Below are 13981 nucleotides of genomic sequence, written 5' to 3'. Positions count from 1 at the left end.
AGACCGCACTTTGCAGCTCAGCTTCAAACAAACTACCGTGAGGCGAGAGCTGCCTGTGGGGCCCCGCCCCCTCGCCTGGGTCTGGGGCCCTGCGAGACGGCGGGCGGGTAGGGGCGCCGAGAGCGGGGGCGGGGCGCAGTGGTCGAGTGACGGCCCGCCTCACCTATTCGGGGCCCGGGCCGCGGCGCGGTGGGCCCCGTAGCCAATGGGCGGGGGCGGGGGGCGGCCCGGCCGACGGGGAGGGGGAGCCCGCGGCTGGGGGACGCGGGGGGAGGAGGGGGCGGGCTCCCAATCCGGTTCCATCCGGTTCTCCCACCGCCCCCGCCGCGGGTCCCAGCAGCTCGGGCGGCGGGAGGAGCGGCAGCGGCCAGGCAGCCCAGGTTCGCGAAGGCTCTCGGCGCGCCGCGGCCCGCAGGCACCCGGCACGCGCCCGCCCTGCCGCGACGATGCCCAAGAGGAAGGTGAGCGGCGGCCGCGGCCCTCACACGCCCCCCTCCGCCGCCCGGCCGGCCCCGTCGCCCCGCGAGGCCCAGGCCCGCCGCGCTCTCGGCAGCGCTGGGTCCGGGAGGCGTCCGGACCTGCGGCGGGAGGGCGCACGGCGGCCCCGGGCGCGCCGTTCTGGAACGTTCGGCGGCCCGAGGAGCAGGGTGGGAGATTCGAACGCGGCGGCGGGAAGCCGCTGACGTCACGCGGCCGAGCATTGTTCTCGCGGGCGGGCGGGCGCTGGGCTCGCGGGCACTTTTGTTTGCGGGCTGCGTCCACTCGCCGTCTGCTTTCTCCCGCAGGTCAGCTCCGCCGAGGGGGCGGCGAAGGAGGAGGTAAGAACCCGCTCCTCTTCTCTCCCGGGGGTGGTTTCGGTTTGCACCGCACCCCGCATTCCTTGCTCATTTTCCATTTTTTCTCCCAAAGCCCAAGAGGAGATCGGCGAGGTTGTCAGCTGTAAGTAAAGCGAGCCCCCTGACCTCTCTTTTCCGTGGGATCGTACCCAGGGAAGAAACTCAGTGCTATCTTTGCCTTTCAGAAACCGGTTCCTGCAAAAGTGGAAACGAAGCCAAAAAAGGCGGCAGGAAAGGTAGGTTTCACACTCACCTTAAGAGATCGTTGTGTCTTCGAAATGCTGCAGTGCTACCTAACGCGCATTGCCAGCAGCTGAGATCTTGACTTTGAGAATCTCAAAATCAACTACAGTTTGATGTCATAGTCTCCTAAAAAGTCATAGTGTTACCTTATTTATCACTTTAATTCTATGTTGTAGTAACTTCAATAAACAATGTTTTTTCTGGTTTGGGTAAAATACAGTAGATGTAGTCATCATCCCGGTTTACGGGAACATAATGTATCACCTTAATGCTGCTGCAGAATTTGGGAAGCTTAAGACGGCTGAAAATACTGAAGAATAACTTTAGCTTACCAGGGAAATCCATTCTTTGTGTTGTGTATGTTTTGGTTAGGGGTCCTCTGTTGGTTGCACGCTTGTACTTCCTCTTTTGACAATATCAGCAAGGCTAGGACTGAGGCCAGGAGATAGGGAATGTGTAAGTTTTTGCATATAAGGTGCTCGAGGCAAGGTAGGGGGACATATCTTATGTCCAGGGGTAGATCAAGAGCTGTGTTCTCTGAAAACATGATTAACAGTCTTCTAAAAGTATTTTATATACCATTATATGTATAGGAGTTCACTACGTTATTTCATCGTAAATAGTATGATGGTTGCTGCTCTAGGATAGATTCATGATTGCTTTATTCACATTGCCGGTCTTTGGGTAGTTGTTGGATATATATATGTAGGTTTGAAAACTTTTAAGTTGGAAAAGCTAAATGTGTGCATGTTATTTGTAACTTTGTGTTTGGATTTAGCATTGATACCACCCTCTGTAAAGCTCTTCCTTGTTCTTCAGGGGAAATTCATGGTGTGATTAATTTCTGTTTACTCAAAACTTAAGTGAGAGTTTGCTATTAGAAGTCTCTCCCCAAAATCCTTACCGTCATTACCCCTTTTCTAAAAGTGTAGGTGAAAGGTAAACACTGCATAATCAAAGATTCCTTTCATTTCTTTCTTTAAACATTGTACAGAGCTGAGTGTAAAAATCCTAACGTTTTTTCAATAGAAAGTTCTGTTTTGTGATCCTTTTTTAAGAGGGTTCAAGGAAGGTGTAGGCGTAGTATGTCAACTTGAAATTTCTTACACCAGAAAAGAATGGGATAATTCTGTATGAGAAATAAGAGTAGGCGGGAAAAATAGTGGCTCTTGTTGCAAAAAGTCTGCTTGAACAGTGTACTATTTATTATTACATGTTTTATTATTTGCTTTTTTAAATAAACTGATTGGCTGGAATACTATGCCTGTTTTCTCTTAAATTTTCCTTTTCTTTAATTTTTTTAAAAATTTATTTTTATTGGCAGTCTTGGGTCTTCGTTGCTGCGTGCAGGCTTTCTCTGGTTGTGAGTGGGGACTACTCTTCGTTGCAGTGTGCGGGCTTCTCATTGCAATGGCTTCTCTTGTTGCAGAGCACGGGCTCTAGGACCACAGGCTTCAGTAGTTGCAGCACGCGGGCTCAGTAGTTGTGGCATGTGGGCTTAGTTGCTGCACGGCATGTGGGATCTTCCTGGACCAGGACTCGAACCCGTGTCCCCTGCATTGGCAGGTGGATTCTTAACCACTGTGCCAAAAGGGAAGCCCAAATTTTTCTTTCTTTATTTACCTGCGTCTGTATTTTGATTTGCCCTAAAATTTTTTTTTAATGAAAACAGTTCAAATTTTACCTCCAGTTGGGTTTGGGACATCAGTTATAATCAACAGGTAAGTTTACACGTCAGTGTTTCTTGAGAAACAAACCTGTCAGTTCAGTTTTCCCAAAGGAAAAATGATGGGGAGAGGGGAGGAGCCTTTTTCTCCTTTTAGTTTCAATAATATATCTTTGTCTTCATAACCGAATCGTTTTAAAGCCTTAAACAGGAGGTAAAGCTTTTGATGTATTGATTACCATACTACAGACGTGTTGATTTATTTTGTTTCGTGTCACTTTCCAGCTGTTGATAGTTAAAATGGTATTATTTCAGTCCAGGGTATCGCATAGTTCTGTTTTCACGTTTCAGGTTTTACATTTTTATGTTACTGTGATAATGGTTATTAAATTAATGAGAAATCTAAAGAAATCAGATTATAAAAGAATCATTTTTAAATACAGAAACGATTGTCACGCTTCATGGTGGCAATGTATGTAGCGGTGTTGTCCCAAATATGTTTGTTTAGGTAATTTATTATTCTAAAGATACTGAATTACTAGTAGTTGTCATGCATTCATGTATGGAATGCCATTATAGAAGTATCGGTCACTATTGGTCTTATCTAAGTCGGCTGTTAACTACATTCTCTACTTACAGGAAATACTTAAGTGTGTTCTTCCCAGTTGATGGTGTCCAGAAATACTGTTTTATATTACTTTAAAGTGGCTTAACCTTTGAATCTCTTATCATCATACTAACACCTGTGCTTTTCAGGTTCTTCAAACACCTAAATGAAAACGATAAACTCAAAATTGATCCTTTTAGCTACTTCTTATATGATATCAAGGGACTAACTGTAGCAGAACTGTAGTAGGATAGTCAGTCTGACCTTAACAACATGGTGCTTTTCTCAGGTGAAAGGTCTTAACTGTGAGGGTAACCATCTTGTCAAGACAGTGGTTATTTGACAATTTGATTATTTTTTCCTGCTTAAAGAGTTTGGGGGTAGGTAGGGTTATATTGGGGAAGCGATTCCTCCAGCAGTTCTTCACTTCATTTGTTCTCTCATGTGGAACTTTAGAGAATAGCGGATAATTGAGAAAGTGGAGAAGGGTTGTAGCTGAGGCTTTAGGTTTAATTAGGTTTAATTGTTGTAAGTCTGATGACACTTGGTGTGCAGGTGCTGTTAAGGGTCTCCTCAGTGTGCTGTGTGGTCCTGATTACTGGGGGTGGACCTTAAGGTGTGTCCTGTAACTCAGAGGTGACACACGACCACATTAACATTGCAACTGCGGTGGATGCAATCTCTCTAGCAAGTCAGAAAATGTTAGTAAGTGCAGAGTTGATACTTAAAATATATTCTTGTTCTGTCACAGGATAAATCTTCTGACAAAAAAGTGCAAACAAAAGGGAAAAGGGGAGCAAAGGGAAAGCAGGCTGAAGTGGCTAACCAAGAGACTAAAGAAGACTTACCTGCAGAAAATGGAGAAACTAAAAATGAGGAGGTCAGAAGTGTTTGTGTATTGTTCATTTTGACTCTGAAGAGTAGATAATAAACTATATTTTTATGTAGCAGATAAGGCAGTCTTTATCCTTTAGGATATTGAACAGAGTTTTGTACAGTAACTCCCAAGTGAATGGACAGATTATTTTTATGCATTAGATCCTATTTGAAAATATATGTGTAAATGGGTTTTTTTAAGTGAGTGAACAAGAAATTGTAATGTATTCAGAATTTCAAACTCAGATTCATGATCTTTATTGTATATGGGGTTCATTAATTTAATTGCTTGTGTGAGTTTTTAAAAAGATTTAATTTACTAAATGGTATAACACATTTTTCTTTCTTTAACATGACCTAGGGGTTTTCTTTAAACAAATATTCTAGTCTTTTTTTTTTTTTTTTTCCCCAAATTGCCATCTGTAGAACTGTTAATAATCTTGTTTGGTTTTTATATTCTGGATATTGCTTTAAATTTTTTTAATTGATTCCCTTCATTTGTCTTATTTTTCCCACTTTCTAATAAAGAAGGCTTATTTTTCTTAAAAGCCACTTGTCTAGGATTAAGTAGTAACTTAGATTAAGCAATTAAAAAGATTGATGTCCTTAATCTTTATCCTTTTAAGCTCTGAGAAAAAGAGGTTTTACCTTAAAAAAAAAAAAAGTGTGTTGCAAGGTTGTGGTATATAACTTTTTAAGCCAAGCCTTTTTTTTTTTTAACATTGGCTAAGCAGAAAATATAAATAGAATATTAATTTTTAGACTTTTATATTTATAGATCAGATTTTAACGTAATAACTACTTACTCCCCCGATTTGCAGTCACAAATTCCTAAATCTAACCCCAAGTCAAAAATTATGTGATAGTAAGATGAAATTAACTAATCCAGTTATAAGGGGAGAATGAGGCCTTCTGATCCCTTTTATCAACTACAGTTGATTCTCCTTATTCATGATGGTTGTGTTCTATAAGGTTGCTCTGTATACTGGACGGTTGCTCATAGTGGAAATTCTCAAAATGTTCTCATCACAACATTTCCATCAACAGATCAAACCATAACCTTATTTTATGTGTGTCTGTTTAATGTATGTTTTGGGTAAGTTAATATTGAACTCAGGGCCAACAGAAACAGCACTATAACTCGTGCCTCAGTGAAGCTGTCTAACGTGTGTCTTCACATGGCACGTCACAGCCTTCTTGCATAGCACATAGTACTGGACGGCACTATACTTGTCTAGTAAACATTGTTGACCAAAAGCACAAAAAAATGTGAAATGTGTGGCACTAAACAGAGTGTGAAAAAGACACTTGTTTACAGTGTTACAGCTGAAACAAGGCAGAAGGGCCTCAGCTGGGAATGTCTGTGTCGGGTGACTCATATTTTTGCTGCTCTGTATCTGCACGTACATGACCATGGAACATGAAACATGAGTATTGATTTGGGGTTACAAATAACTTTTAGTGAGTCAGTAAATTTATAAATACAGAATCTACAAATAATGAGGATTGAATGTATTGTCAAGACTTAATAATAGTAATGAGTAAAACTTACACTGTATTAAATGCTAAATATCTCTAACAGTATAACACTGACACAGAAGTCAAATGTTCTATAAATGTTTTTCCTTTGATTTTGCAGAGCCCAGCTTCTGATGAAGCAGGAGAGAAAGAAGCCAAGTCTGATTAATATCACACACCTGGTCCTATCAGTGGTCCCTGTTTCCCTTCTTGTACAATCCAGAGGAATATTTTTATCAACTATTTTGTAAATGCAAGTTTTTTAGTAGCTCTAGAAACATTTTTAAAAAGGAAGGAATCCCACCTCATCCCATTTTTTAAGTGTAAATGCTTTTTTTTAAGAGGTGAAATCATTTGCTGGTTGTTTATTTTTTGGTACAACCAGAAAATAGTGGGATATTGAATATGGGAGGCTTTGATTGTCTTGGGTGTCAGCTTAACATTCCACAGATGGAGGGTAGCTTTTATATCCTATAATACAAAGCGTACTAAATGGCAGTTTGGAGTCAGTTGTGCATTTAATGTCTTAAACACTTTAAATTACTTCTCTTCCCACGTTGTTTTTGGTAGAATTGTTTCCTAAAGCAAACCACTCACCCCTTGATCTTGGCTCTCCTGGGCAGAGTTTTGTGCACTCTGTAACATCTTTGGTCGTGGTAGTCCAGTTCTTCTAGTAACTGTTAATGTGCTGTGAACGATTGACAATTTGAGTATGTAGTGTATGTGATATTAAATTGTGAATTAGTGGGACTTACGATGTAACAGCATATCAATATTTGAAGATATTGGTACTTGATATCCTGTGAAGGAAAATTTGCCCCCAAATTTTAAGCTGGAAAGTCACTGGAATAACTGTTCAGAAAAGAATCACAACTACATGATTTTTTAGGTTTTTGGTACGTATGTTGAGAATTGTGTACAAATTGAAATGTCTGTGTACTGATCCTCAAAACAACAAATAAAATCTCAATTATGAAAGAATTTCTTGAAGCACATGAATTAAGTTGTTTAAATTTCATTTTAAAGAATTTTCACATTTGTTTTTCCAAAGTCTTAATAAAATTTTGGAAGAGTGGAATACTTCATTTTTTCTATAATACTTCAACAGTGTACTTTGAAGATGCTTTTGTGACTAAATTGGTTTAATGGGAAATCAGTCCCCTGTTCTCTGAAGCAAAATAAATACGTAATTATTCACTCTTCCTATGAACTACGCTTATAAATACTGAAAAAGCTAGCACGAGATCTTACAGGTTTGTATTTGTGTATTATTTTCGAGATTCGCTGTCGTGCAAGTCCTTGTCCCTCTGTTTTGCCGTCTAAATAGTCTTTAGAGGTGGTACTGGACACTGCTGATTTGGCAAATGCAGAAGTGGAGCCAGAGATGGCATCTTGCCAAGGTCACCACTAAAGAGGGAGAGGCCTTGGAACGAAGTTTAGAACTCTACGTTTGATGTTATTTTGCCTGTGGACTTGATTAGTAGGAGGCAAGAATGCTTTAAAAATTAGTCCTTGGGGGGACTTCCCTGGCGGTCCAGTGGTTAAAACTGAGCTTCCAGTGCAGGGGCTGCAGGTTCAATCCCTAGTTGGGGAGCTAAGGTCCTACATGCTACGTTGCTGTGTGGCCTGGCCAAAGATTAACGACGAGTCCCAGCGGATCATAGAACTCTGCAAGGGCTGTGTGCCGCTGGAATGCCCAGTGTGAACAGAGCTCACAGCGGTGAGGTGTGGCATCGTAAAACCTGAAACTACAAAAAGAAATGCAGAGGACATTGATTTGGGTTGAAATGACACCCAAAAGAGGGCTTTGGCAACTCTCGGGGAGTGGGAAAATTCTTGGTGGAGGAAGGACCTGAAACAGTGATGCAAGTAGATTTGCCTGTAGTTTTTAAGTTTTGTAAGACTGTTTGGATATGCAAATTTAAATGGAGCTGAAACATTTTCTCTTGCTGTGTGTATGGATACTTGATGCAATTTTTTGGTACCAGAATTTTTAGCAGCTACTTGTTGCAGTTAAAGGGTTATCTAAAAAAATAAAGGGAATTCCCTGGTGGTCCAGTGACCTAAGACTCCACGTTCCCAATGCAAGGGGCCCAGGTTCGATCCCTGGTCAGGGAGCAAGATCCCATATGCCTTGACTGAGAACCCCCATGCTGCAACTAAGACCTGGTGCAGCCAAATAGATAAATATTTAAAAAATAAACCAATGGGGAAAAAAACTAGTGAATTTTAACCCTGTAACCCATCTGGCAGTGTTCATTTCGTATTACCCAGCCGTCCACCCCTAGGAATGTGATAAATGTTTACAGATGCAAAGATTTTCTTATTCTGAACTCATTGCTAGTAATATGTTTAAAGAGATTTATTAATTTTCTAAAAAGCACAACAGGTAAGGTTTTTTCACTTCTTGTATAGATTGATACCTAAAAGAAATTGCCTCTTTTATAGAAAATTGGAATGTAGTACTTCTAGATCCTTGCCTTAAGCATCCTTTTATGATTTTTTAATAAAATGAACCCTCAAGTGGGTGTTCTCTTCAGCTGTCAAAAGAAAACAATTACTTAAAAAACCCAAAAAACACGTTGAGGCATCTTTCTGGGATCAGTACTTAGAAAAGTTAATTTCTTGCCCTTTCAACAAGTAGTTGAATGAGAACTGAGTGATAGGAATGGTTGAGTGGAGGTCAGTTCAGATGTCCTAGAAGGACAAGGAAGATAACTGTTTAGTAATGATGCTAACAAATCAGACAGTCTGGTTTGTTAACTAGAAAAGGCAGTTAGCAAGAACCCTGCATTCTCTTGGCTTGTTTGAGGTTGAATTTGACCTTTCAGGTGTAGACTAATCAGGAATTAAGGCATGGAACCTGGTGCCTGATGCGGAGATGCATGATGATCACGGAGGCCCTGGAAAGGAGTCTTGTCTGGGTGTTTGGTAAGTGTGTATGCAAGTGTGAGGGCAGGGGCAGGGAGAATGTGTGTGTGTGTGTGTGGGTGTTTGGTAAGTGTGTATGCAAGTGTGAGGGCAGGGGCAGGGAGAAGTGTGTGTGTGTGTGTGTGGGTGGGTGTTTGGTAAGTGTGTATGCAAGTGTGAGGGCAGGGGCAGGGAGAAGTGTGTGTGTGTGTGAGATTTCAGTACAGGGGCAGTCCGTGCTCACTGGGGGAAAAACTCAGGAAACAGACAAGCTAAAAACACCCGAAATTATAATTCACTCACTAGGCAACTATTTAAAGATGCATTTTTCTCAGATCTTTTTCTGTGTTTTTACGAGTTTACAAAATTGGTGTCATTATACATCCGTGTTTTTGTTTTTTGGTTTGTTTTTTGTTACTTTTTTTTTGGCCGAGCCTCACGGCTTGCAAGTTCCCCGACCAAGGATTGAACCCATGCCCCCTGCAGTGGCGACATGGAGTCCTAACCACTGGCCGGCCAGGGAATTCCTGCTACATCCTGGTTTGTAGTCTTTCTCATACTGTGTGAACTTTCTCCTAGGTTAATGAGTATACTTACATAGCATTTGTAAGCACTGCGTACTATTTTATTTCAAGAATGTAATTTGTCAGACAGTTAGACATTTTCCCCATTAAGACAAGCATTGTGAAACTAAAATATGGGTGATTTCTATTAATGCATACAGATATATCCTAAATGTATATTTGCCTATCACAGTCCACAGTTGTTCCGCGAGTTTGCAGTAAAAATACATAATTGCAAGACAGTTGAGAGTTTCAAAACATTAAGCTTAAATAGGTGATGAAGAGTCTTAAATAGATAATGGGAAGCAGCTCAGTAACAAATTGGTTTTCAGATCATAAATGTTTAGGGTTGTTAAATAAAAAACAAAAATAAAGTAAAATCATTTAATCCCAGAAGCTGAAAGTAATTATTTTCAACGTGTTGAATTTTCTTCATATATGTTTGGGTTTTTCTTTATTTGTAAAATGTTTTAATGTTTGCTTATTTGTTCATTGTATGGCTGTGCCATAATTTGGCCACTACAGTTTTTCTTTTTAATTAAGGATAATTTTACCCATACTCAGAAGCAGTACAGTATACTAAATCCCCATATTCTAGTCAACCAGTCCCCAAAGCCATCCAACCATTGCTAATCTAGACCATCCTTATTGTTTTGAAGCAAATAAGGATGGATATTTTTAAAATAGTATCTATAAATAGGAAGTTAAAAGTGAACAAAATGCACAGGAAGCAGGTATTTACATAGGTAGTAAAAATTATTAATTTATCTTTGGTCTTTTACACATTTTGTCAGGGAGTTACATGCAGATTCAATTTAATGAGAACCTGCTTTTTTCTTTTTCTTTTTAATCCAGTGTGGCTAGTTCCATCTTTAACATCAACATATTACCTTCGGATGCTGATTCCACATTGATTTCTTTTTTTTAAGTAAAACATTTGCTCAAGTTTATTGAATAGCATTAGATTAGATAGGAAGCATTAAAGAATTGAATACCAGAGACCAAAATAAAAAGTGTGCAAAAGATGTGAGTAAAAAAAACGTTCATCAAAGCCAAGGTATAAAAGAATACATCTAAGTATCACTCTTTAAATCCTTTTCCTGAATATTCTATGAATTTAAGTCTGGGGATCTTTGAATGTTACTAGCTTTAATCTGTGACAGTGAATCTTATAAAGGAACTCTTTAAAAGTAGAAGAAGGACCTCGTTCCTCTCGATAGTGAGCTTTTAAACGAAGGATATCTATTATGTGAACCCTCTGTCTCTTGGAAGGCTGAAATTCCATGGGTTTCCCAGGCAGCTTTTAAAATCTTTTATGGGGGCTTCCCTGGTGGCGCAGTGGTTGAGAGTCCGCCTGCCGATGCAGGGGACGGGTTCGTGCCCCGGTCCGCGAAGATCTCACATGCCGCGGATCAGCTGGGCCCGTGAGCCATGGCCGCTGAGCCTGCGCGTCCGGAGCCTGTGCTCCGCAACGGGAGAGGCCACAACAGTGAGAGGCCCTTTTTTTTTTTTTTGCGGTACGCGGGCCTCTCACTGTTGTGGCCTCTCCCGTTGCGGAGCACAGGCTCCGGACGCCACCAGGGAAGCCCAGAAAATATTTTTGATTGAACTAACTTTAAGTTGAGCGCTGTAAATGAGAACTCTCGCTCATAAGATCTGGCTGTGGTACTTACTAGACTATGGCGTTGGTTAAGTCCCGCAATGTTTCCTTACATCTTTAACTGTGAAGATTACTGCTGTGTTTTAGGTTTAATTCATAACTGTAAATTCTGTTAATATTATATCTCTGAAAGCACTTTGTTACCCAGAGAAAATTCAAGTTGAAAAATGTATGAAAACTAATGATACATTCAAGTTATGTGTGAAAAAATTTAAATACACTAATCTGGTATGCATGATTCATAGAGAGGAAAAGCTGAAAGTCTTGCATGCTTGGATGTGTCTGTATAAGGATGTGGCTGTGTATTAAAATATGCAAGATTATAATTTCCACCAATGCTGATTTGGGTTTTCACAAGAAATATATTTAAAGACAGTCTTAGCTGTTGTAGCATGATTTCTCACTTTTTGCTTCACTTCTTATTTATTTTTTTTTAATTTTATTTTTGGCTGCATTGTTGCGTCTTCATTGTGGTGTGCGGGCTTCTCATTGCAATGGCTACTCGTTGCGGAGCACGGGCTCTAGGTGCGGGGGCTTCGGTAGTTGTGGCACGTGGGCTCAGTAGTTGTGGCTCGTGGGCTCTAGAGCACAGGCTCAGTAGTTGTGGCACACGGGCTTAGTTGCTCTGCGGCATGTGGGATCTTCCCGGACCAGGGCTTGAACCCGTGTCCCCTGCATTGGCAGGCAGAGTCTTAACCACTGCGCCACCAGGGAAGTCCCAGAGAAAAATGCCCATTTTTGGTGCTGGCCAAGACCCATTTTGAGTCCCGAAGTTCAGAAGAGCAGTGTGCTCCTTTGCCAAGTATCCAGGCTCTGTTTATCCCAAAATCTAAAAAAAACATTTTATTCATATTAGCTCAATTAAATTAGTTGAATTTAATATTTAGTTCATTTTGGCTTCAAAGATAAATAAGAGGGGCTTGGTGCAGTGGTTGAGAATCCGCCTGCCAGTGCAGGGGACACGGGTTCGAGCCCTGGTCCAGGAAGATCCCACATGCTGCGGAGCAACTAAGCCCGTGCGCCACAACTACTGAGCCCACGTGCCACAACTACTGAAGTCCACGTGCCTAGAGCTCACGCTCCGCAACAAGAGAAGCCACCACAATGAGAAACCCGCACACCGCAACGAAGAGTAGCCCCCGCTCTCTGCAACTAGAGAAAGCCCGCACGCAGCAACGAAGACCCAGTGCAGCCAAACATAAATAAATAAATAAATGTATTTTTTTAAATGGGCATTTTTCTCTACAAAGAAAAATATGACTTGACTGAAGGACGTGAAAGATCTAAATAGATGGGGAATACAATGTTCCTAGGAAGAGTCAATATTTAAGAGGGTCAGTTCTTTATATCTAAAAATGTAATGCAATTCCAATCAGAGTGCCAGTAGAATTTCCATCAGGAATTGGAAATCTGATTCTAAAGTTCATCAGAAAGAAAATTGTGAGACTAGTCAATTTTATCAAGTTCTGGATAAAGGAATATGAATAAGGGGTCCGTGCCCTACCAGATATCAAAATGTCCTATAAAACTACAGTAATAAAAGCAATGTGAGGGACTTCCCTGGTGGTCCAGTGGTTGAGACTCCACGTTCCCAATGCAGGGGGCCCGGGTTCAATCCCTGGTCGGGGAAACTAGGTCCCGCATGCCACAGCTAAAACAAAGATCCTGCATGCCGCAGGTAAAGATCCCACACACGGCAGCGAAGATCCCGCATGCCACAACTAAGACCTGGTGCAGCCAAATAAATATTTTAAAAAATTAAAAGCAATGTGATTTGGGAGCAGAAATAAACAAAAAGATCAATGAAACAGAATAGGCCAAAACAGATTAATTTATGATAAATGTGGCATTTCAAATCACTGAGGAAGAGACCATTCAGAAAAAAGTTTCAGTCCAATTGGCTATCCATTTAGGAAACTATCAATTAGTGACTTAGGTTCTCTACCTTGCACTACACACAAAGAAAAATTCCAATAGATTAAAAAATCTAAATATAGAAAAACTCTGAAAGTATAGAATAGATTTATAATTATGAAATGAAGAAGGCCTACCTTTCTCCACAAAGTAATAAATCTGAAGCCATAAAGGAAAAGCTGCATATTTGATTTTGTAATATTTTAAACTTTTATTTGGTGTTATTTAAACAAATACCTGAGAAATGTTAGGGAGAAAATATTTGCAATACGTATAACAAACTGTTAAATGTCCAAAGTATAGAAAGAATTCCTTTGGTCAATATGAAAAAGAAAAAACTCAACAGAAATAAGAGCAAATGATATGAAAAGACAATTCACAAAAGAAATATAAATTTTAAAAATAGTTATTTTTAATTGGAAAATATGCATACCATAACATTACTGTTTCAACCATTTTTAAGTGTACAGTCCTCTGGCATTAAGTACATCTACATTGTTCTGCGACCATTCATCTCCAGAACTTTTTCATCTTCCCCATTGAAACTCTATCCATTAAACAATAATTTCCCATTCTCTCCTCCCCCCAGCCCCTGGCACCCACCATTCTACTTTCTGTCCGTATGGATTTGACTAAGTACTTCATGTAAGTGGAATCATGTAGTATTTGTCATTTTGGGCTTATTTCACTTAGCATAACTTCAAAGTTTCACCCATGTTGTGGCATGTGTCAGAATTTCCTTCCTTTTTTTTTTTTTTTTTTTTTTTTTTTTTCTTTACGCGGGCCTCTCACTGCTGTGGCCTCTCTCGTTGCAGAGCACAGGCTCCGGACGCGCAGGCCCAGCGGCCATGGCCCACGGGCCCAGCCGCTCCGCGGCATGTGGGATCCTCCCGGACCGGGGAACGAACCCGTGTCCCCTGCATCGGCAGGCGGACTCCCAACCACTGCGCCACCAGGGAAGCCCTGCTTCCTTTTTAAGGCTGAATAATATTCCATTTTATGTATGTAACACATTTTTTTAATCCATTCTTCTGTTGATGGACACTTGGGTTGCCCCCATCTCTTGGCTACTGTAAATAACGCTGCTATAAACTTGAGTACAGATTGTCCTCGACTTACAGTAGAGTTGCATCCTGATAAACCCATCCTGAATTTAAAATATCATTAAGTTGAAAGTGTATTTAATAC

At 40.8% G+C, this 13981-nt stretch overlaps 1 protein-coding gene across 1 annotated transcript; it reads left to right on the top strand.

Moving 5' to 3' along the window:
* Positions 1-285: 285 nt before the first annotated feature.
* Positions 286-6826, top strand: HMGN1 (high mobility group nucleosome binding domain 1). Its single transcript, XM_032631439.1, has 6 exons — positions 286-461; positions 786-818; positions 910-939; positions 1022-1072; positions 4104-4232; positions 5868-6826. Exons 1-6 carry the CDS (start codon positions 447-449, stop codon positions 5913-5915), a joined length of 306 nt encoding a protein of 101 aa, XP_032487330.1. The 5' UTR covers positions 286-446; the 3' UTR covers positions 5916-6826.
* Positions 6827-13981: the final 7155 nt, after the last annotated feature.

The sequence above is a fragment of the Phocoena sinus genome, chromosome 4 (assembly GCF_008692025.1).
Source record: "Phocoena sinus isolate mPhoSin1 chromosome 4, mPhoSin1.pri, whole genome shotgun sequence".
NCBI lineage: Eukaryota > Metazoa > Chordata > Mammalia > Artiodactyla > Phocoenidae > Phocoena > Phocoena sinus.
The sequence above is the reverse complement of the archived record's forward strand: the minus strand, read 5'-3'. Positions and strand labels throughout refer to the sequence as shown.

Bases quoted from the DNA above. Each gene is read 5' to 3' on its own strand.
- HMGN1 (XM_032631439.1), top strand. The intron at 819-909 runs GTAAGAACCCGC...TTTCTCCCAAAG, and splicing joins AGGGGGCGGCGAAGGAGGAG to CCCAAGAGGAGATCGGCGAG. The intron at 1,073-4,103 runs GTAGGTTTCACA...GTTCTGTCACAG, and splicing joins CAAAAAAGGCGGCAGGAAAG to GATAAATCTTCTGACAAAAA.